The sequence below is a fragment of the Canis aureus genome, chromosome 18 (genome assembly GCF_053574225.1).
Source record: "Canis aureus isolate CA01 chromosome 18, VMU_Caureus_v.1.0, whole genome shotgun sequence".
NCBI lineage: Eukaryota > Metazoa > Chordata > Mammalia > Carnivora > Canidae > Canis > Canis aureus.
Genome location: NC_135628.1, coordinates 60,493,228 through 60,516,428, shown reverse-complemented (window position 1 = coordinate 60,516,428; position 23,201 = coordinate 60,493,228). Strand labels below are relative to the sequence as shown.

The 23,201-nt window shown below is 50.8% G+C and overlaps 2 protein-coding genes across 20 annotated transcripts in view; one reads left to right on the top strand and one right to left on the bottom strand.

Annotated features, from left to right (window-relative positions):
- The window catches only part of SNAP47 (synaptosome associated protein 47), a 52,034-nt gene extending 45,132 nt beyond the window's left edge, over nucleotides 1–6,902 (bottom strand). For 11 of the 18 annotated variants that reach the window (XR_013357192.1, XR_013357195.1, XR_013357189.1 and 8 more), the window contains exons 1-2: nucleotides 6,643–6,893; nucleotides 134–668 (exon numbers count right to left, since the gene is read on the bottom strand). Coding sequence is in view for 7 of the 18 variants with exons in the window: in XM_077857440.1 (XP_077713566.1) it covers nucleotides 134–618 (485 nt within the window). In the remaining 11 variants the exon portion in view is untranslated. Of the gene's footprint in view, nucleotides 1–133; nucleotides 669–2,248; nucleotides 2,381–6,642 lie in introns of those variants that run through there. The other 7 variants (XR_013357200.1, XM_077857444.1, XM_077857441.1 and 4 more) reach the window with 6 other exon arrangements.
- Nucleotides 6,903–6,965: 63 nt separating this feature from the next.
- Nucleotides 6,966–12,074, top strand: JMJD4 (jumonji domain containing 4). Of its 2 annotated transcripts, none has more exons than XM_077857445.1 (6): nucleotides 6,966–7,346; nucleotides 7,504–7,669; nucleotides 9,496–9,630; nucleotides 9,918–10,185; nucleotides 10,674–10,820; nucleotides 11,662–12,074. In XM_077857445.1, the coding sequence occupies exons 1-6, from the start codon at nucleotides 7,082–7,084 to the stop codon at nucleotides 11,962–11,964; spliced, it is 1,284 nt and encodes a 427-aa protein (XP_077713571.1). In that variant the 5' UTR covers nucleotides 6,966–7,081; the 3' UTR covers nucleotides 11,965–12,074. The 2 variants fall into 2 exon arrangements, with proteins under 2 accessions (XP_077713571.1, XP_077713572.1); XM_077857446.1 differs by having other exon boundaries at nucleotides 6,967–7,346; nucleotides 9,496–9,621.
- The last annotated feature ends 11,127 nt before the right edge of the window (nucleotides 12,075–23,201 follow it).

Genomic DNA, 23,201 nt, shown 5'->3' with positions numbered 1-23,201 from the left:
GATTAAATGAGGTAATCTTCCTTAATCACATAAAACTGAAGCTCTGCACCTGGCACACAGTGTGCCCCCCACCAACGCCTAATCGGTGTAACCGTGCACAGCATGACCCGTATGTCTGAGACACTCCCTATACCTGTCAGCCATGTCCAGGTCCGATTCCATCTTGTCCAGGCCTCTGGTGATGCTGTCCAGCTGTTCGCCCTGATGGTGGAGGACTCGGGCTGTCTCTTCTAGGCGCTTCTGAGAACAGGCCATCAGACCTGTCAGCTGCTTCCCCTTGGTCACAGGGAGCGCTGCCTCTGGTGGAGACAGCAGCAACTCTCTCCAGAAATGCTCAATGATGCTGAAGACTGCATTCCGACTGGGCTGCAAGGAGCTGAACCAGTGCTTGAGGCCGCTGTTCTCCAGGATGGTGATGGAACTGAAGACAAAGTGAGAAGCTTCCTTCTTTATCTCAACCACACTAGACAGCGGGAAGCTGACCAAGGTCTCCCCGGTTTTATCAGTCATAAATCTCAGGGAGCGAGAAGTTAATGAAAGCTTTCCAGGAACCCATCGCTTCTCTGGTTCTAAGTAGTAGGAACAAGGCCAAGAGTGCACGCAGATCTCTCTGCTCATCTGGCTCCCAAGGTGGTCTGTCCTACGGCTCGGCGTCAGCCACTCCGTCTCTGGAGGAGAGGGACAAGTTAGTGGGTGGGAGAGTCTAATGAGCGTCAGCACAGTTGGCCTACAGACACTAGGACAGTGGTGGCGAGGCTGTGCTTGGGCTGCTGAGCACACTGGGGACTCCTACCACCCAGACATGCAGGACGGAAGCCCACATCACCCAAACCAGGGCCCACAGCCCGATGCCACTGCAACCCCAGGATCCTTCACAAGAACACTGTTTTGGCTGTGACAATCTCACCAATACACACTCCTCACACATTCCTTTTATTTTTTTTAAGATTTATTTATTTATGAGAGACATAGGGAGAAAGAGGCAGAGACATAGGCAGAGGGAGAAGCAGACTCCATGCAGAGAGCCCAACATGGGACTCGATCCTGGGACTCAGGGATCACGCCTGAGCCAAAGGCAGACGCCCAACTGCTGAACTACCTGGAAGTCCCTCCTCACACATTCCTACACTAACATTCTCCTCTTGAAATTTTTATCATAAAGGAAATAATGAAGGGAAAGTCTACACAAAGGCTTTTCCCTTCTTGCATGGCCCACAAATTCCATACAGTTCTACGTAATTATCTAGCTCTACCTTCAGTTTTATACAGTTGTACATAGTGAACATATACCATCCACATCTAGTTTGCACTTTTTTAAAAAGATTTTATTTATTTATCCATGAGAGACACAGAGAGAGAGAGGCAGAGGGAGAACCAGGCTCCACGCAGGGAGCCTGATGTGGGACTCGATCCTGAGACTCTGGGATCACACCCTGGGTCGAAGGCAGATGCTCAACTGCTGAGCCACCCAAGCATTCCTACAGTTTTCATTTGTTAATGAAATATGGAAACCCAGGAATGACGGAGTAAGACAATCGTTATAGAACACTATGTCTGTCCTTCTCACTTAACCAGATGAGCCAACAAAGCTAGGAAAGGAAGAGGACCTCGTACAAGGTCAAACCACAAGTACAGGGTGTGGAATTGGCTACAACTAGGCTTGGAAATACCTTGTGCACCTCACATCTGGGCAGGGGGCCACCTATACTGGGGCCTGTCTTCCACTCTCCCGCATCCCCTGCTGCATACATGCAGTTACGGCACAACCTACTTACAAAAATGAGAGAATGAATCGCTGATGTTATCTTTTACAATACTGAGAAATGTGGGCCTTTGCAGCATGGCCAGAGCCTCAGGGAGTCTCTGAATCGTGGCCACAGGTGCCAGGCCCCACATGCCACGTGGGGCAGCTGGCAGGCAGGACTTGACTCTGACATCATCCCTGGCTCCTGGAGCTCAGCATCTACTGAAACCCTATGAATTTGTCCACAGAGTTATACTTTTAAAGACCGAGACCTCTAGTGACGGCATCAAACAAGAAAAGCTAGGCAAAACACAAAAGAGCTTGCATGGTATGGAGCTTCCTCATTATACAGAATCCGAGAGACTAGAGAGTTGGCAATGCATCGCAACACTACCGATGCGCCTAGTAGATGGCAAGCTCACAGCTCACAGTGTGAGCTTAGGGGCCTCTGCAAAGAGTCCACAAACCCACACACCAGACCTTCGGAATGGAATACCGAGTCACCTTCCTACAGGGCATGACCTGTGGGCTCTCACAGGAGTCTTCTGGCCATGCTGGGACGGTGTGCAAGTCTACCATCTGGGGCAGTGTGGCTGCCTTTCCGCTGTGACCATGTCTCTCACTGGACAGAGGGAACTGGAAAGCAAACGTGTCTTGGTCAGACTTCTCCCCCCACCTGACATTGAAGCAAATCCAGACTACAGAGTGCTGCCAGCCCGGGGCCTCTGACAGCACAGACCTGCAAGGTCCCTCGCATGAGACCTGCCAGTGCTGTTGGGCCACCAGGCCACAGGCAGTCATTCAGACTGTCAGAACCAGGGACGACTATTCAGTTTTGGGTGTTTCCCAGTTCAAGACCAAGGTCGGAGGCTGGATGCCTGGGCCCCACCACCTGAAGATGGCCTGACCCCGGTCCTCCCGGCTGAAGGGAGCCTCCTGCCATTCAGCCACCTGACCCCCACACAAGTCTCCAACCCGCAGAGAGAGTCGGGGCATCGAGTGGTTGGGGGCCTGCTGCAGCATGGAGGCTGAGTCCCTACCTCCAAGAGTCTGTGCCCCTGGGGGCACTTTGGAGCACGGCAGGGTCCGAGGACCCCAGTCTGCCACATATGTTACCATTGTGGAAAGTCACTTCGCCCTCTGGGCCTGTTTACCCACCACTAAAAACCGAAAAGGCAAGGATAACATCAGCTCTAAAATGCACTAGGATTCAAAGAGGAGGAGAAATGAAACTTCTCACTATGGATTCCAGGAAAAAGCAACAGGAGAAAGCTGTGGACAGCACTCTGCCTCCCACACATTTCCATGGCGTCTTCCTAAACAGACGGAGTAAACAAGGGTGAAGTGGAGAGCCAAAGCAAGAACAACATTCCCACACCCTCCCTCTCCCTGAGCTGCAGACTCACCTGCCACACCTGTCCCCAGATGTCCTGCCTGCCCTTGCCTGCCCTCTGTTCCCCACTACCCACTGCGGGAAACAGGGCCCCACTGCATACGAGGCCGCGCCTGGTCCTGTGCCCTTGATCACGACCCCTTCCAGCAACATCAACCTCTCCGTTCTTCCGACACTAGGGCACACTATTTTTCCAAAGGCCAGACGGTATCTTAGGTGTTGTGGGCATGTGGGCCCTGCTGCCAGGGCGCAGCTCTGCCGCTGGACAGTGGAAGCGGCCAGGGACAGCGCAGAGACAGAGGGCTATGTGTGGCCATCCTTGTTCACAAAACTGAATTCACAGCCGCACATTTGCCCTCCTTGTCCTGACCCTCTCATCAGTTTGCACAGATGCTTTAAGGTCTCCATCTTAGAAGAGACCAGCGCCGCCCCCCCCACCCTCTTGCCACAGCCCTCTCTGGCTACCGCTCCTCCAAGAGACACCCACTGCGGCTCCCACCACCAGGCCTCCCACCCCCAGACAGGCTGCTCCCCACTGCTTACTGATGCTGCTCTGCCCAGGCCTCCCCAGGCCTGCAGGTGGCCAAATGCAATGCCCACATGTGTTCTAACCCCTGTCCGACACAGCTGCCCTTCTGGAGACAGCGGGCTCCTTCTCTGGTCTCCCACCCTCCCCACCCCATGGCCAGCTCCAGGGGAGCCCCCTCACTCCCATAGCAGATCCTTCCTTGACCACGCAGCACTTGCCACAACCTCCAGGAGCCTGGGCATGTTCCTACATGGTGACAGGCTCAGTGTACACGTCAGGAGGACGGTGCCTTGGGCACAATGCCAGCACACCATGGGCACCCAGTAAACACTCACTGACTGAACCACCTAGTGACATCACACGGAAACACTGACTGTGTTCACCGTGGATGGCTTTCTTCCTTAAGTGTGCTGACCTGGGTCTTTGATCCATGGTGTATTCCTGGAGGCCTTGTTCAGTCCTTGCCTATTATAACCTGGAACCCACATCGACCTGCACTGACCTAGGGCCTGAACTAGGGCATGGAGCTGAAGTAGGATGGGAAGATCTTGGTGCAGGACTCTGAGGGATGCTCAAGGGGAGACACGAACCGGCACGTGGATGGAGTGTGCGGCATCCGGCATTTTGAACCACATACTATTGTACACGGATGTCTCCTAGTGCTTGCACCGGCCTGTGCCCTGGGTGAGACTCAGCATCAAATAAACACCCTATTTTTAGTCAGTTTCTAAAGTAACAGAACCAGCGACATTTTACACAAGTTCCAAGGACTTCTGAACACAAGGAGGTCTGGAGGCAGAACAGTGGCAGCAGTGTCTCCTGGTGCCGGCAGCCACCGTTTCCATTACCTCCATCTCCTGCTCCTCAGAAGCTCCCACTTACAACCCGGGAGGTGCCAGTGTGCTGCTGGGGTGTTTCAGGGCCACACTGTGGCCGAGTCACATGACACACACCAACCTCCTCACTCCTTGGAGAGAAGGAGCAGTCTTCCTTCCCGCTGAGGGCTGACTGTGCAAGCCCCCTTCTGCCTCCATGTTCTGACTCCATAGGTCCGAGCGGGGCCCGGAAAATGTGCATTTCTCATAGTTCCCAGGCAATGCCAGGGCTGCTTTCCAGGCGCCTTTGAGAGCCACAGCCCCATCTGTGCAGTGCTGGTGACACGTCTAGAACCAGAGGGCCACCGTGTGGACACAGCACGAAACACGGGGTCTCATTTCCTACCCTGGCTTGGCTGCCTCCACCATTCTGGGGAGCAAGTGGACCTGGTGGCCCAAAGCCTCCTGTTTCTGAGGTAACTTAGTCTCAATGACCAAGCCTCAGGAGCCAGAATCCAGGATTCTTCCCAGGAGACACCTATCTGAATTCCGTGTTTCTCCCAAGAGGCAAACTTTAAACCACATTTTCTAAATCTTCAGACAGTTATAAACGCTCTGCTTCCCAAGCTTTTCCTAACTGCCTCCTGGTGATCTGCATTCAGCACAACTGAAACCCAATAATTAAGGAAGATCTAGTCAATCCACGGTAAGATGTGGACAGTATTGGCTCAATTTTTTTTTTAAAAAAAGATTAAAAACAGCAAAAGCTTACATACATGTTTCCATACGTAAGAAATAGGCGGGAGGGGGTGTGTACGATGGGGGGAGAAAGGAGTGGAAAATACGAACGAATGCACAAATGCCTGGGAGGACAACTGTATCTCAAAGTCCCATCTAGGGAGGACTATGGGGGTCCCTCTCCCCACACACTGCCGTCGTGTTCTCCTAGATGGGCACCTGCTGGTCCCTGAGGAATTCTGCCTGGGAAGCAGCCTTTCCTGCGGCTCCACTGCCCCCCTGTCTGGCATTCTCAGCTCCCACCGTGGACCCTCTTCGCCCTGATGTCAGACGCTCCCAAACTCATTCTCCTGGTCCCTCCCTCCTCTCTGCCTCTCCCTCCTCGTGGTCCACCCTGTTCTTCAGGGGCAAGAGTCCCACTCAAGCCCTGCAAAGCTCAGAGTCCCAACACCCCCAGGCCTTCCTTATCACACCTGCAAAGGTAAACACAGTGGTATCTTCCTCGTCTAATAAAGGGGCGTCCTCTGCCCCCCCTTTCACTCAGAGGGTCCCTTTGTTCAGGAATGATGTAAGCCCACATCCATATTTTACAAGGCACAGTCACCAACTGCCACCTCAGAGCTGTAACACATTCCTACAGAACTGAGTCAGGAGTGTCTCACCAGGTGCAAGATGACACAGGTGCATCTGCTTTTCCCTCAAGGACCTGAGTGCTTTACCAGGTGTGAGGTGTGTGAAGGCCTGCCCACTCTACGTGCCTATCATCTGCAGAGCCCTCACAGTAAGCAGCCCGCCTTCTTTCCTTCCCTCCCAACGGGGTTAGGCTGTGTTCCCAGGACACTTTCTCTTACGTGCTCAGACCCTTGCTGGTCACCCCCACCCAGGCCCCCCCATTCCAATCCTGCTGGAGTGCAGCCTCAGATCCTCACCTTTGCTCCCCCAAACTCGCGTTTCAGGCCTCTATTCCCCACCAGCCACTCATCATCTCCTTAGGTCGCAAACATCTCTTCCAGGTCCCCAGCATCCCCTTGGGTCCCCCCACATCCCCTCTGGGTCCTTACCATCCCTCTGGCTCCCCAGCATCCCCTCAGATACTCCGTATTCCACCGTATTCCGGCCTCCAAGCCCCGCAAAACCTCCTCTGCACCCCCCCAGCCCCCCAGCCCCCTCTCCAGCCTCCCCGCCGACGCCCACGCCCACGCCCCACACCGGCACCCCCCCCCCGCCCCGTCCACCGCCACCTCGGCAGCCCCTCCAAGCGCCGCCCTTTGCCCTGCCCCCGGGACCCCGCTGTCAGCCCGGCGCACGTCCCACGAGCTCCCCCAGCCTGGGGCGCGCTGGCAGCAGAAGGGGCTGTCCCCGAGGCAGCAGCGGTAGGCAGGGCGGACCCAAGGGACGGCCACAGACTCCGGGAGCCGCTTACCTGAATCACCGCAGGTGCGAACGCGGCGAGACTCGGGCCCGACGCCGCCTGACGGAGGGCTGCGGACCGCTCTCGCGCCCGAGCAGAAAGAGGTCCGCGGGCTGCTGTGCGCGTGCGCCCGGGCCCGCCGCGCCGGGATCCCTGCTCCGGCCGGAACTGGGGCCGCGGTGTGTGGGTTCTGCTCGGCCGCGCTGGGCCGACCGCGGGCTCCGAGCTCCTGTGCCGCTCGGCTTTCGCTCCGGCTGGCACCGAGGCTGTGAGCTTCCGGTCTCCGCACTAGCCTCTACTCCGGAAGTAGTTTTAGCAAGTACTTCCTTTCCCCGCCCGGCTTAAGGAGCCGGGAGCCGGGAGCCGGGAGGCGCGTTCCCGGCCCGTGCCCCTCGCTGGGTCGCGGGGGCCCAGAAGCCGGGGCCCTCGCCGCTCTCCCGCCCCGCGCAGGATGGACCGGGAGACACGCGTGTTCGCCGAGAGCCACTTCCGAGGCCTCCGGGGGCGCCCAGCAGGCGGGGTGGGCGCGTCCCCGGGCCGCGTGGACTTCATCGAGAGGCCTGACTCCTTCTCCTACGCCGACTTCTTCAAGGGCTACCTGCTGCCCAACGTGCCGTGCGTCTTCTCCAGCGCGTTCACCGAGGGCTGGGGCAGCCGCAGGCACTGGGTGACCGCCACGGGGAAGCCCGACTTCGAGCACCTGCTCCGCCAGTATGGTAGGGGCGGGGCGCGCGGACGCCTGGGCGGGGGCGTGTGGCCCCTCGGGGAGGGGCGGGAGGGGCGGGAGGGGCGGGGTGGGGGCGGGGGTGCGTCCGTAGGGTTCACGCCTCCGCGGGCAGTGGCCTTACCCTCCGGCCTTGCCCCTGGCCGCAGGAGAAGTGGTGGTCCCCGTGGCCAACTGCGGGGTGCGGGAGTACAACTCCAACCCCAAGGAGCAGATGCTCCTCCGCGACTACATCAGCTACTGGAAGGACTACATCCAGGGGGGCTACTCCTCTCCGCGCGGCTGCCTCTACCTCAAGGACTGGCACCTGTGCAGGTAAAGGCCGGATGCTGCTTCTGTACCTCACACTGAGCCTTGGATGCGCCCAGCTTGCCCCCTGGGAGGTGTGCAGTCCTGGCTCCTTCAGCGTAGCGTCCGATCGCAGGGCCCCCAGCTGGGAGCCCCGGTGGGCCGAGGGGACCACCTCTCCCGGCCTGTGTGCCAGACTTGTGCTGGCCACCCCAGGCCTCTGATTGGCGGTGGCAGCGGCACCCTTCTTGTCGGGTGCTGCGCTTGTCCGCTCAGCTTAGGCCGGTTCTCACACCCTGGCTGCCGCCCGTCCTGCACAGCCTTGCTTTGCATACTCAGGTTCTTTCAGCCACTGTTTCAGCAAGGCGGTACCCAGCCTGGGGAGACTCTCCATCAGTGAACAGTGACTCACTGACTTTAAGGAAGCTTTCCTTCTTGTGCTTGGTCCCCACCTACTCACCCTGCTCCCGCGCCAGGGGGTCCCATGATGGGGGCTCTGGGACACATGTCACACCCTCATGCAGCCTCACCCATTGGCTGCATTCCTGCTCTCAGAGGGGGTCCTTGGGTTTTGTGCCCATTCCCCTACCCAGGGCTGTGCTGGCCACCCCAGCCAGCTGGCACAGGACACACAGTAAACGCTCAATTCGTGTTGTATAAATGAGCCAACAACTGAATATTTATTTTTCTGATGTGGAAACTAAGGCTCAGCATGCTAAAGGGAGTCTGGGTTCACTTCCTTATGATTCTCTGGATCCATCCAAGAGTGCACCTCACAGATGCTCCCTGCCACGCTGCATGTTTGGCATGGAGAGCTGGCCAAGGGACAGTGGTCTTGGCCCTCAGGGACTCCTATTCTAGCACACATAGGGACTCCTAGACCCAGATGCTCCTGCATGGTGGTTTTGGGTTTCCAATAAACAAGAAGTGGGTATTTGTGTGTAACTGTCTTTTAGGTTTTGCATGGGACATGGTTGTCCTTGAAACTTATCCACTGTTTATTTGAAGGTCAGTTTTGATTGAGTATCCTGTATTTTCTCTGGAAACCCTAGAATACACAGCAGAGGAAGGCTGAGTCAGGCAGGCAGAGGTGGCTCTGGGAGTTTTGAAGGATAAGCAGAAGTGTGACCAAGGCATGGAACAGAGAGATCGGCATGGTGTTTTGGGGATCTCCCCTGTCATGACCTCTGGCCATGAAGATGTGTGAGCTACTCCAGAGCCTGTTCCAACATGTCACTGGGAGAGCTATGCTCTCCCTTGGGCTGATGAGCTCCTGTGTCTGGAGGCCCGTTGGTTTGGTTGTGGGGATCAGGCTCTTGGACCAGAGGAGTAGGGAGTTGAGGGGTAGGGGAGAGGGACCTCGATGGATGGACATGGGCCGATGGGTGGACATGGGCCGTACTGCCTGGGCCACGGGTCGTGCATCCACTTGATAAGATTCGAGGGCACTGGCGGGGTGAGAGTATAGATGAGGCCACAGGTTCTGGAAAACAGCAAAATGCAGATGAGGCACTTAAAGCCCCAGCTCAACCAGAGGCTGAAATCCTGGGAATGTTGCAAGAGTGGTCTGGAATAATTGGGTTATGGGGTGCTGCCTGCATGGGTCACCCAAGCTGCGTCACAGCACCGGCAAAGCTGGCTCATGTGGTTCGTTCTTCGGATGGGGCTTAGGTGGGGTCACGGGCTGTAGTGGCTGTGGTCTGAGATGGCCCCACTCAGCCTTACTGCAGGCACCGGCTCCAGAAGGCACCTCAGGGTCATTCACTCGCTCTGAAACTTGCTCTCCCGTGTGTTGGGGGCACAGGTGTGGGGAGGTGAGCACTCCTGCCAGAGCCTTGTGTCACTCCATCCAGGGACTCCTTGGCAGAGGATGTGTTCACCCTGCCCATGTACTTCTCATCTGACTGGCTCAATGAGTACTGGGACATCCTGGACGTGGATGACTACCGCTTCATCTACATGGGGCCTGCCGGCACCTGGTACCATTTGTGCGCCACCCTCCTTCCTGTGCCTCGTCCCTGCCTGCCTCTCCCCCACACCCTCCCCTACCCCGTCGACTCCGGGAGAGCCTCTCTAAGATGCCCAGTCCGTGGAATAGGCTGCCAGGTGTTCCAGTCCCCAGCCTCCTTACTCACTGCCCCTGGAGCCTCTGCTTAGAGCCCTTGTGTTCTCAAGTGGGGGAGGTAGGACCCTGGGGCCCATGTCCGTGGCCAGCCTGTGCTGAAGAAGCAGATCGCCTCTGAGCCAAGAGGCACCAACAGGAGGTTTCACACAGGTCACCGTTCCATGCCGACATCTTCCGCTCCTTCAGCTGGTCTGTCAACATTTGTGGGAGGAAAAAGTGGTTCTTCTTCCCTCCGGGGCAGGAAGAAGCCCTGCGCGATTGCCACGGTGGCCTGCCCTACGATGTGACCTCCCCTGCACTCCTTGACAGCCAGCTGTACCCCATGCGCGAGCACTGCAGCCCACCCCTGGAGGTCACGCAGGAGGCGGGCGAGATGGTCTTTGTGCCCAGCGGGTGGCACCACCAAGTCCACAACCTGGTAGGGTGGGCACACCCCACCGCATGTGACTGCAGCGTGGCCCAGACAGGTCAGGGAGATGCCCTGGGGCCCCACTGGTCTGACCCCCACCCCAGAGTGTCGTCTGCCCCTTGGCCTGCCCGGTAGCCCTTCTCACCCTTGGCACGTCTCAGATGCCTTTCCAGAGAGAGGGCCAGGCCCACCCCCTCCTGATCCCACAGCAGACAAGCTACCCTCTAGGAGAGCCTGGGTATGGGACGGACAGGCTATGGGCAAGGGCCCCCGTCCCAGCCTCTGTTTCTTCCCCTCCTTTCCATATTTCTTCCTGGGCAGCAGTGGGTAGTTACCAGCCCCCTGGGATCCCTGCTTTGGGTCAGCTATGGACTCAGGAGACACCAGCCCCCTCTTCATGCTAGCATCCACTGGGAGACAGTCGGAAGGACCTCTGGACAGTGGTGGGCATGGTCTGGTATGGACTTATGGGGACACCCATGCCCCACCTTTTTCAGGATGACACTATTTCCATCAACCACAACTGGGTCAACGGTTGTAACTTGGCCAATATGTGGCACTTCCTGCAGCAAGAGCTCCGTGCTGTGCAGCAGGAGGTCAGTGAGTGGAGGGACACGATGCCTGACTGGCACCAACACTGCCAGGTAGGGTAGCCTGGAGGGGCTCTCCAGAGCTGCAGTGGAGGAGGGGGGAGAAGGGGAGGCTCAGCAGGACCAGGGCTCGGGGGGCAGGGGGGGGTAGGGGGAGGCTCAGCAGGATCAGGGCTGCAATGGGAGTGGGGGGAAGCTCAGCAGGACCAGGGCTGTCCCCACCATCAGGGATGGACCACTCTTTTTTTTTTTATTATTATTATATCACCATTAATTTATTGGTTTTGTACATTTACTGTGGTTATATCAGATTTTTTTTAATAAATTTATTTTTTATTGGTGTTTAATTTACCAACATACAGAATAACACCCAGTGCTCATCCCGTCAAGTGCCCCCCTCAGTGCCCGTCACCCATTCACCCCCACCCCCCGCCCTCCTCCCCTTCCACCACCCCTAGTTCATTTCCCAGAGTTAGGGGTCTTTATGTTTTGTCTCCCTTTCTGATATTTCCCACACATTTCTTCTCTCTTCCCTTCTATTCCCTTTCACTATTATTTATATTCCCCAAATGAATGAGAACATATACTGTTTGTCCTTCTAGGATTGACTTACTTCACTCAGCATAATACCCTCTAGTTCCATCCACATTGAAGCAAATGGTGGGTATTTGTCATTTCTAATGGCTGAGTAATATTCCATTGTATACATAAACCACATCTTCTTTATCCATTCATTCGATGGACACCGAGGCTCCTTCCACAGTTTGGCTATTGTGGACATTGCTGCTAGAAACATCGGGGTGCAGGTGGGATGGACCACTCTTAAGATAGTTTGCAGTCTGGGCCCTACCCATAGTCAGCAGATACTGCTCATGCTCTGCTCTCCTCTGGCCAGGTCATCATGCGATCCTGCTCTGGGATCAATTTTGAAGAATTTTACCACTTCCTCAAGATCATCGCTGAAAGGAGGCTCCTCCTCTTGGCCAAAGGGATGGGCCATGGTGAAGTGGAGGACAGTCAGGACACTCGGCTGGGCCGCCAGCAGGCTGCTTTTGATGTCAGCCGGATTGCAGAGGTGCTGGCATCTGTGGTGGCCCACCCCGACTTCCAGAGACTGGACACTAGCATGTTCTCTCTGCAGCCAGAGGAGCTCTTGCAGCAGCTGGAAGAGGTCATGGTCACCACCGCCTCTCTTTAGCGAATGCAGCCTGGATCAGGCGGGACCCTGAGGCACCAGCCTGGGAGGCAGGCAGTCTGTTCTAGTGTCGCTTCCAGAAATAAAGCTCAGTGCTTCTGTGTGGGCTCGGACATGTCACCTTCCTGCTGAACCATTGTTGTCTCAAGTGTCTCTTAAAGGTCTAGTACTATCCTGCCTGTCTTTTGGCATCCCTCGGACTGTGATGCCTGTGCAGAAGATTCCGCTTCTTGTCTTCATGAGGCTCAGCCAGAGTGCCTTGGATCCAGTGAGGGGGGTGGAAGGTAATGCCAAATGAGATTTGCAGCACAGAGGCCTGGAGTGTGCTGGGGACTCAGGAATTGGGGCGGCATGTGGCTGGGATAGTTGATGCCCCCAGCCTTCTCTGAGCAGAGGCCAGCATCCGAGCCAGTAGGCTTCCCATCCATGGCGGGGTGAGGCAGCTGGCCTGCCTGGCAGGGCCCCCTCTGCAATGGGACCACATTTGCGCTTGCCTACATCTTCCCCTGGAGCAAGCTTCTCCGTGTAGGGTGTAGACTTGGGCCCAGGGCAACCCCTAGACCAGGGCCTCTGTCTGTATCCTAGAAGAACCACTATTTATGTAGAGCCTGCCTTCCCTCTACTGGCCTGTGCCTCCCCTGCCCCCTTGTCCCCTGCCCAGGGCCCTAAGCCAAAGAGGTCTATTTGGTCAGGGCACCAAGCCAAGCTTCGTACCTCGTCCCTCAGGCGGTCCCCGGGCATCATGGGTCTGTCATTTTCAGGTGCCACTTGGGGTCTGCTGGCACCAGGGATGCCATCTCCCTCTTGCATGTGACAGTACTGCCTTTGTCAATCTGGCTCTGAGTCCACCCTCATGGCTGGGGACCCAGCAAGGGCCAGGACCTTGCCCAAGGTGTTCAAGGCTCCCTGCAGGCCCCCTCCCACCCTTCACATGGTCTGGCCATGTTAGGTGACCAGCAAGTTCAAAACCACTCTGCACACATTGGCCCTACCCAGCTTCCTCTGCTAGGAGAAAAGGCACCATTGCACTCTGGTCCAGTTTTTGAAGGGCATACTTACCTGCAGCATTCAGCTTCCACTCCTCGCACACCCATGTGCCACTCAACAGTGACAGTAGTAGGGCTCTTCAGAGACATGGTACCCCCAAGATATATCTAGAGTGAGAGAGTGGGGTCTGGTGAGTGAGATCTGTGAGGCAGGCCACAGGCTAAGGACCCAGGGGAGAATGGATGTCGTGGTCTTGGCCCAAAGCCTGGAAACCCAGGCAGCGTCTGTGCGTTGTGGTCTGGAAGCAGAATTGCTTCCTTGGGAGACCTCTGCCCTTGCCTAAAGGCCCCCCACTGATAGGATGAGGCCCACCCAAAGTGTAGAGGGGAATCTGCTTTATCAAGCTGTGTGGAGTTCAGAGCTAACCACCTCTGAAGGATGGGGTCACGGCTGCATGGAGACTGGCATTTGAGTGACTGGCGTAGCACTGGTCTGGCCAAGCGGGTGTGTAGAGCTGACTGACAGTCACTCCCAGCACGTGCTGGAACTCGGCAGGTGTGCTGCTCTGCTCCATGCTGCCTCGACACCCAGCAACCACTCCTTGCACAGCAGCCATGGACAGTCCCAAGGCCGCCCTGCTCTTTGCACTTGCCCCAGACAGTTGTGTCTGGACATGTGCCTGTGTGTGGCTCATGTTCACCCCTTGCTCACATGTTCTGTCCCATCAGCCTCCACCACTGGCAGTCCCACTGCCATATAGTCGCTTCTGCACTCGCTGTGTGTCACTCAAAGGTGGGTGCTCATGCTACTCTCCAGTCAGCTGCATGGTTTGCATGGCCATTGTTTGTCATCCTTTTACATACAACAATCCAAGCCTGTGTGTCCCCCGTTCCCCAGCATGCCTCCCCCTGTGCTCACTTTCAGGCTTTTGGTTTGAGCACGCCCACTTTGTGCCATCAGACCATGTCTCACTGCACACTACACACTGGACCCTGGCGGACCAGGTTGTTGACTCGTGGTGTGCCATTAGATGGTGCTGTACACTCACTGTGCAAGCCTCTGACCGCTGCACACACAATTTGTCAGTGTTCCTCGCATGTCCCTTCTATACCATCCAGCCCACTATGCCACCAAGAACTGCCACGTGTGGTTCCATGGGTGCTTGCTCCATGTTGCTCTATCTTATGTCCACCTATTGCACACGCACCTGCATTCCACAGCCTGCAGTCACTGACCCTGGTGGGTGTGAGCCGTGCTGTGTTCCGGTAACACTCGCAGCCATTGGGCAGGGGGGCCTAACCCCTCATTCACCCAGCTCTTAACTCTGTAGGCTGCGTATTCAGGGGATGATGTTGGCAATATGCGATGAGCACACTGGTGGTTCCCTCGCTGGCCTGGTGTAGCCCTTCAGCTCATTCTGGGAAAGGCCATGGGAGGGCACTCTGGTCAGCTCAGGGCTGCCCAAGGGTCGTCGCTTCAGCTGGTACCCATCTCTGGTCAGGCCGCATCTTTCAGCCTCCTCACCCCCATGACGTAACCAGACACAGCATCAGGCCTCAGCCAGAGAGGAGTGACCATAGTGGACCCAGGGGGTGGGGGGTGGGGGCCATCTCTGTGGCGAGCAGTTGTGCAAGGCATTGCAGGGATGCTGCAGGTCCTTGTGTACAGGAAGCAGGAATGCTTATGGAATGGGATGCAGCTGTAGCTCTAAACTCTGCATCACAAATCTTTCTCCTATATGAGAAGCCAGCGGGAAAAGGAGTTCTGAGATCAGAGAAAGAACCCCAGGAGGATTTACATCTAGGTAAGGGCCCTTGGGGAGGGTTTGCAGAGGCAAAGTCCTGCCTGCCCTTAGCCAGTTCACTGATAACCTTCCTCTGGCCTTGTCCTTTCCACATTGTGCATTCTCACCTGTTTCATTTTTGTTTTGTTTTTGTTTTTGTATGATTTTCCCCACTTGGGGCAAATGGAAAATGGTCCTGGCAGTCTCTATTTTTAAGGGCTCCCAAATTTTAGTGGTTGCCTGCATGTGAAAGGACCTTCAATCTCTAAATGCCATGATTCTGTGGGGCCATCTCTGCTCTCATCCAGGGTCCCAATACTGACGTGTTCCCCAAGCAAGGGGCATCTGGGTGTTTCTCAGAGAAGCCAGAGAAATGTGGCTGGTCCCCCTTGCTTCTCTCACCTAAAAAAGACTAATGACCCTGCAAGACTTCCTATTGAAGGAGGAGTCTGTTTCATTTAAATGCTGGAAGTGAAAGAAGTGAAAGAACAAAATCACAACTCCCAGCTATAGTAGAAAGAGTATTCAAGTGTGGCTTTTGCTATTTATGACCAATATTGTCCAAATAAATATACCTTTTTTTAACCTGCTGTACAAAAATTCAATTACCCTCTCACCTCTTCTGATATTGTCCCTTCCCACTGACCCCATCCCCTATGGTCTCAAATCCCCTAGTGCCTGGCATTTGCAGCATTACCAGGGGATATGAGTGGAACTCAGCTGCCCCTCTCACCTGGCAAAGAGTGAGGTATGTGAAGGGGGTCTCTCCTGTCTTCAGGGAGTGGTGGGGTATGGAAGGGGGGGCAGGACTCTCATTCACCATTGGCCTTGAGGGTGGAACCTGAGATTCCACCTACCCTGAGAAAGGTTGGAGCAGTGGGAAGCAGAGCCAGGACCCTTGGGAGGGTCATGTGCAGATGTTGTAGACATGAGGAGAGAACTGTAATCATCAGACCCAGTGTGTGAGAGTGAGTGCTCTGCAGTGGCAGTGACCCATACCTGTAAAGGGGTGAGGGGAATGCCTGGTTGCCAGCAGGGCCCTATGCCCATTAGCAGTGCTCCTTGGCCAGGGTCAGCTAGTCCTCAGACTCCCAGAGAGCAGAAGTTACCTAGGGCAGCAGGTGGTTCACAGGGTTCCAGGCTGGCCTCTCGATGGTCAGGTATCATGCCCAGCCATAGAAGAGATTCAGCAATGAGACCGGAGTCATGGTGACCTGGGCCACTCTAGTCTGTGAGTGTTCAGCTACCTGGTCAGCCATAACCTAGAGACAGTGATCCTGAGGCTGGCATTGCCAGAGGTCAGTTAGAAGATTCACTTTGTGAACTAGAAAAAAAGCAAAGTAAACATTAAAAAAAATGTTAGAGCAGAGAGTAATGTAATTGAGAGCAGAAAAGCAGTAAAGAAAATCAGCAAAAATTGTTTTTCTGAAGAAATGAAAAAAATTCTCAAATGTTTAGCTAGATTGACTAAGAGAAATTTAGACAGGACTCAAAATCAGAAACAAAGTTACAACACTACCAACCCTACATAAGTAAAAGGGTTTATTATAAGAGACTATGAACAATTAAATCGGATAATCTAGATGAATTTCACAAATTCCTAGAAGCACACAAACTACAGAACATTCTACAGTTGAATCTTATTAAACATTTAGAGAAAAATTAACACCAATTCTTCTCATCCAGCAAATAGAAGGGGAGGGAACTCTTCTAATTTCTGCAAGGCTAACACCACACTCATACCAAAACTAAAGACCTCACAAAAACCTACAGACCAATATCCCCTATGCTGTACATGCAGAACCCCCCCCCCAATAAATAATAGCAGACATAATCCAGCAGCAACTTAAAAGATTTGTACATCATGACGAAGTGGGTTTTATCCCAGAGATTAAAGGGTTCCACCTATGAAGAGCAACCTATACCAGATTAGTAGAATGAAGGGGAAAAAAATTCACACCATCATCTCCACTGCTGCAGAAAAAGTATTGTATAAAGCCCAACATTCTTTCACGATAAGAGAACTCAATAAAGTAGAAATTAAAGGGAATGTCCTCAACATGATAGAGGACATGTATGAAAAACCTACAGGTAGCATCATGCTCAGCAGACAAAGCTTTCACCCTAAGATCAGGAACAAGGCAAAGACACACACTTTCATGACTCCTACTCAATATTTCACTGGAAGGTCTGGACAGAGCAAGTAAGCAAGAAACAGAAAACCATCCAAATTGGAAAGCAGGAGGTAAAACTGTCTATTTATAGATGACAAGATCTTATATGTAGAAGATCCTAAAGAATAGCCACATACATACATTCAACTGTTGAAGATAATGCAAACTGGTGCAGCCACTCTGGAAAATAGTATGGAGGTTCCTCAAGAAGTTACAAATAGAGCTACCCTATGACCCAGCAATTGCACTACTGGAGATTTACCCCAAAGATGTAGATGTAGTGAAATGCCGAGACACCTGCACCCTAGTGTTTATAGCAGCAGTGTCCACAATAGCCAAGCTGTGGGAGGAGCCATGATGTCCTTCGACAGATGAATGGATAAAGAAGATGTGGTCTATATATACAACGGAATATTAGCCATCAGAAAGGATGAATACCCATTATTTGCTTTGATGTGGATGAAACTGGAGGGCATTATGCTGAGTGAAGTCAATCAATTGGAGAAGGACAATCATATGATTTCACTCATATGTGGAATATAAGAAATAGTGAAAGGCATTACAAGTGAAAGGAGAGAAAATGGCTAGGAAAAATTAGAGAGGGTGACAAACCATGACTCTAGGAAGCAAACTGAGGGGTAGTGGAAGGGGAGGTGGGCAGGGGGTTGGGGGTAACTGGGTGACGGGCACTGAGGAGGGCACATGATGGGATGAGCACTGGGTGTTATACTATATGTTGGCAAATTGAATTTAAATTTTTAAAAAAAGTAAAATAAGCCAAAGAGAAGTAATTTTGGGGGAGTCTTAGCATGTTCACTAATTTTTCTGTATAAATTAATGGTAATTGCTTATTTAGATCATTTCTGCTTACAAAAGATTTCATAGGAACACTGCACTTTCAAATAGCAGGGGAAGCTGTACCCCAACACGCAGAATTAGCTTTAGTCTCCGTGCTGCACAGAAGATTCCATAAGTTATGGATTTTATCACTCAAACATTGCACCTTTGATGACCTTCACCCATTTCCCTTGATCCCCAAATCTGGCAACTACCAATCTGTTCTCAGTATCGATGGGTTCAGTATTTTTTTTCCCCCATTTGATATATACATGGGATCACCTGGTATTTGTCTCTTTGCATCTGGTTTACCTAGCATAAGGCCTTCAAGGTCTATGTTTCTATGAGTTGCTTATTGTGAATAATGCTGCAGGAAACCTGCAAGTGTATCTATCTTTTTGAAGTAGTGTTTCTGTGTTCTCCAAATACTCAGTAAAGGAATTATTGAGTCATGTTGTAGTTGTATTTTATTTTTTTCCAAGAACCTCCATATCATTTGTCACAGTGGCTGCACCCATTTACCTTCCCACCAACATTGCCCAGGGTTCCCTGTCTACACATCCTTGACCACATCTGTTGTATGTCTCTGTGACAATTACCATTCCAACAGTTGTGAAGTGATACCTGACTATGGTTTTGACCTACATTTCCCTGATGATGATTAGTGATGTTGAACAACTTTTTGTGTGCCTATTAGCCTCCTGGATGCCATTTTTGGAAAGTATCTATTCACATATTCTGTCCATTAAAAATATTTTATTTATTTATTCATGACAGACACAGAGAAAGAAGCAGACACAGGCTGAGGAAGAAGCAGGCTCCCTGTGGGGAGCCTGATGTGGGACTCGATCTCAGGACCCCAGGGTCACTCCCTGAGCCAAAGGCAGATGCTTAATCGCTGAGCCACCCAGGCACCCTGTCCATTTTTTATACAGAGGTTTTTGTTTTGCTTTGTTTTGATTTATATGACTGTTTTGTATATTTTGGATATTAGCCTCTTCTCAGACATACGATTTGCAGTCATTCTCTCTCATTAGGTAGGTTGTCTTTTAATTTTTTCATGGCTTCCTTTGCTGTGCAGAAGATTCTAGTTTGATGTGGTCTTGTTTATTTTTTTGTTGTTGCCTTTGCTTTTGATGTCTGATCTAAAGATTCTTCACTTGGGGCAGCCCGGGTAGTTCAGTGGTTTAACGCCGCCTTCAGCCCAGGGCCTGATCCTGGAGACCCGGTATCGAGTCCCATGTTGGGCTCCCTGCATGGAGCCTGCTTCTGTCTCTGTCTCTGTCTCTGTCTCTGTCTCTGTCTCTCTCTCTCTCTCGTGTCTCATGAATAAATAAATGAAAAATTTTTTGAAAAAAAGACTCTTCACCAAAACCAATGTCAAGAAACTTGCTGTCTGTTTTCCTCTCAGAGGTATATAGATTCTTATGTCCAAGTTGTTCATTCATTTACAATTTTTGTGTACAGTGTAATAAAATGATCCAGTTTCATTCTTCTGCATTTAGTTTCCAGTTTTCTCAGTATGATTAACTGAAGAGACAGTCCTTACCCCTTGTATATTTTCTGCTCCTGTGTTGTAAGTTAAGACCACATATGTGTGGGTTAGTTTCTGAGTTTTGTATTCTGTTCCATTGACCCATGTGTCTGTTTTTATACCACACTGTTTCCATGCCTACAGCTTTATAATCTAACCTAAAATCCAGTAGTGTGGTGACTCCAGCTTTCTTTTTCCAGATTGCTTTGGCTATTTGCAGTCTTTTGCAATTCCATACAAATTTTTGGGCTGACTTCTCTTTCTTTGAATAATGCCATTGGAATTCAGATATTTTCATCACATCTGCAGTTGCTTTGGGTACTATGACCATGTTAACATTAACTCTTCCAGTTATTGAGTATAATGTATATTTACCTTTATCAACCCCCACCCCCACATACACAAATATTTCCCTTTTTTCCCCACCATGTTTTCAGTATACCAGGTCTTTCACACTCTTAGTTTTATTCCTAGATTTTTTTCTTGGTGCAATTGTAAATGGCATTGCTTTCTTAATTTCTCTTTGTGAAAGTTTGTCATGAGTATATAGAAATGCAACAGGGCTCTATATATTGACTTTGTATCTTGCAGCTCTACTGAATTTGTTTACAAATTCTAAGTTTTTTGGTGGAAGTTTTAAGGTTTTCTATATATAGTATAGCGTCATATGCAAATAGTGACAGTTTTCTTTTCCTATTTGGATGTCATTCCTTCCTTCCTTCCTTCCTTCCTTCCTTCCTTCCTTCCTTCCTTCCTTCCTTTCTTCCTTCCTTCCTTCCTTCTTTTGTCTAAATGCTTTGGCTAGGACTTTAAATATTATGTTGAATTAAGATTTTTTAAAAATTTATTTATTTGTGAGAGACACAGAGAAAGGCAGAGACATAAGCAGAGGTAGAAGCAGGCTCCTCGCAGGAAACCTGATGCAGGACTTGATCCCAGGACCCTGGGATTACATCAAAGCCAAAGGCAGGTGCTTAACCACTGAACCACCCAGGCGCCCCTAAATACTATGCTGAATTAAAGTGGTGAAGGTGGGCATCTTTGTCCTGTTCTTTTTTTTTTTAAGATTTTATTTATTTATTTATGAGAGACACAGAGAGAATGAGAGGCAGAGATACAGGCAGAGGGAGAAGCAGGCTCCATGCAAGGAACCCAATGTGGGACTCCATCCTGGGTCTCCAGGATCATGCCGTGGGCTAAACGTGGGTGGTGCTAAACTGCTGAGCCACCTGGGCTGCCCTGTCTTGTTCTTTTTTAAAGATTATTTATTTATTTACTTGAGAGACAAAGAAAGAGATAGTGAGAGAGAGCATGAATGGGGAGGAGAGGGAGAAGCAGACTCGCCACTGTGTAGGAGGCCCAATGCTGGGCTCGATCCCAGGACCCTGGGATCATGACCTGAGCTGAAGGCAGATGCTTGACTGACTGAGCCACCCAGGAGGCCCCTTTGTCTTGTTCTTGATCTTAGTGGAAGACTTTTCTTTTTTTTTATAAATTTATTTTTTATTGGTGTTCAATTTGTCAACATATAGAATAACACCCAGTGCTCTTCCCGTCAAGTGCCCACCTCAAGTGGAAGACTTTTCAGTGTTTCATTCTTGGCATATGATATCAACTGTGTGATTTTCATATATGGCCTTTGTTGTGGTGAGGTACATTCCCTGTATACCCCAGATCGTTTCGGGTTTGTATGATGAGTGTATGTTGAATCTTGTCAAATGTTCTTTCTGCACCTATTGTAAAAATCATAATGATTTTTATCTTTTATTTTATTAAGGTGGTTTGTTCCAATGGTTGATGTGCAGATGTTGAGTCATCCTTGCAACCCTGGAATAAAGCCTACTTGATCATGTTGTATGATTCTCTTGACATATTCTGTTTGCTGATATTTTGTTGAGTATTTCTGCATCTATGCTCATGAAGGATATTGGCCTATGAGTTTCTTTTCTTGTAGTGTCCTGTCCTGTTTTGGTAGTAGGGTAATGCCAGTTTCATAAAATGAGTTTGGAGGTTTGTCTTCCTCTCCTATTTCATAAAGAGTTTGAGAAGGGTTGGTGTTAATTCTCCTTTTACTGTCTGGTTGAACACCTCAATGAAATTGTCTGGCCTTGGACATTTTTTTGTTGGGAGATTTTTCATTATCAGATCAATCATTTTACTAGTAATCAGTCTGTTCAGATTTATTTTCCTTCAGGATTCAATCTTTCTATGTTGTTGTTCAGAACTTACCATTTCTTCTAGGTTATCCAATGTGTTGACATATAACTGTCCATAGTAGTCTCTTAATGATCCTTTGTAGCTTCATGGTATTTGTTGTAATGGCTCCTCTTTCTTTTCTGATTCATTTGAGTCCTCTCTCTTTCTTCATTGGTCTAGATTAAAGTTTGTTGATTTGGTTTATCTTTCTAAAAAAAAAAGCAGCTGTTGTTTTCATTCATCTTTTCTATTGTCTTTTTAGTCTCCATTGGATTTATTTTCACATTCCTTTTTGTTATTTCATTATTTCTACCGTACTGTTCTCCTTTGCTTGTATTTCTTTCTATTTCCTTGCCATGGAAAATTAGGTTGTTTACTCAAGAGATTTCTCATGGATTGATGAAGGCCTGAATTTCTATGAACTTCCTTCTGAGAAGTACTTCTGCTGTATCCCATAAATTTTTGAAGGTTCTCTTTTTCATTTGTCTCAGATAGTTTAAAATTTTCTTTTGATTTTTTTCTTTGACTATTGGTTATTTAGTAGCATGTTGTTAAACCTCCACATATTCTTTAAAAAAATTTTTTTTTTACATTTTTATTTATTTATGATAGTCACACACACAGAGAGAGAGAGAGAGAGAGGCAGAGACACAGGCAGAGGGAGAAGCAGGCTCCATGTATCGGGAGCCTGACATGGGATTCGATCCCGGATCTCCAGGATCGCGCCCTGGGCCAAAGGCAGGCGCCAAACCACTGCGCCACCCAGGGATCGCTATATTCTTGAATGTCACATTTTCTTGTGACTGATTTCTAGTTTCATTCCATTGTGGTTGGACAAGATTTGAACAAGAAGGTGAAAGGAGCATTCAGATGAAAGGTTTGTCTCCTGAGGGTTTTTTTTTCCTGAGGGCATATCATGAGTTCTGCAGGGCACAGAGGAAGTTACAATGAGATGGGGGGTCAACCCTTGTTAGGATTGCTAACTATTACCATCTAGGCTATGCACTGCACACCTTTGGGGACTTTTCACACTGTAGTCCTGATAGACTTGTATTTTATTAGAAATATTTTCTAGGAGGTGCTGGGCTGGCCTTCTGTAACTCTCAGAAAGGTGCCATGTGGGCTCTTGGCTTGGCCCCAGATTGGAAACCAGGATGTATGTATCATATTGTGGGGGATCAGAGTCACTCCAACTCTGTGAAAAATGTCCATGGTATTTTGATAGGAGTTGCATGTGTATATTGCTCTGGGTGGGAGACTTCAACACTCCACTCAGAGCAATGGACAGATCTAAGCAAAAGATCAACAAGGAAATAAGGGCTTTGAATGACCTGGTGGACCAGAGGGATTTTGGAGATATATACAAACATTCCATCCTAGAGAAACAGAATACACATAATTCTCAAGGGCACATGGAACATTCTCCAGAACAGATGACATATGAGGTCACAAATCAGGTCTCAACCAACCCCAAAAGATTGGGATCATTCCCTGCATATTCTCAGACCACAATGATTTGAAACTTGAACTCAATCACAGGAGGAAATTTGAAAGAGGTTAAACACTTGGAGGTTACAGAGCATCCTACTAAACAATGATTGGGTCGACCAGGATATTAGAGGAAAATTAAAAAGATTCATGCCGGGTTTTGGAATTAAGGTGATGCTGGCCTCATAGAACGAGTTTGGAATTATTCCATCTCTTTTTATCTTTCCGAACAGCTTTAGTA

Coding starts and splice junctions, on each gene's coding strand:
- JMJD4 (XM_077857445.1), top strand. CDS start 7,082: ATGGACCGGGAGACACGCGTGTTCGCCGAGAGCCACTTCCGAGGCCTC. Junction 9,631..9,917: donor GCCGGCACCTGGTACCATTT/GTGCGCCACCCT, acceptor GGTTTCACACAG/GTCACCGTTCCATGCCGACA. Junction 10,821..11,661: donor ACTGGCACCAACACTGCCAG/GTAGGGTAGCCT, acceptor TCCTCTGGCCAG/GTCATCATGCGATCCTGCTC.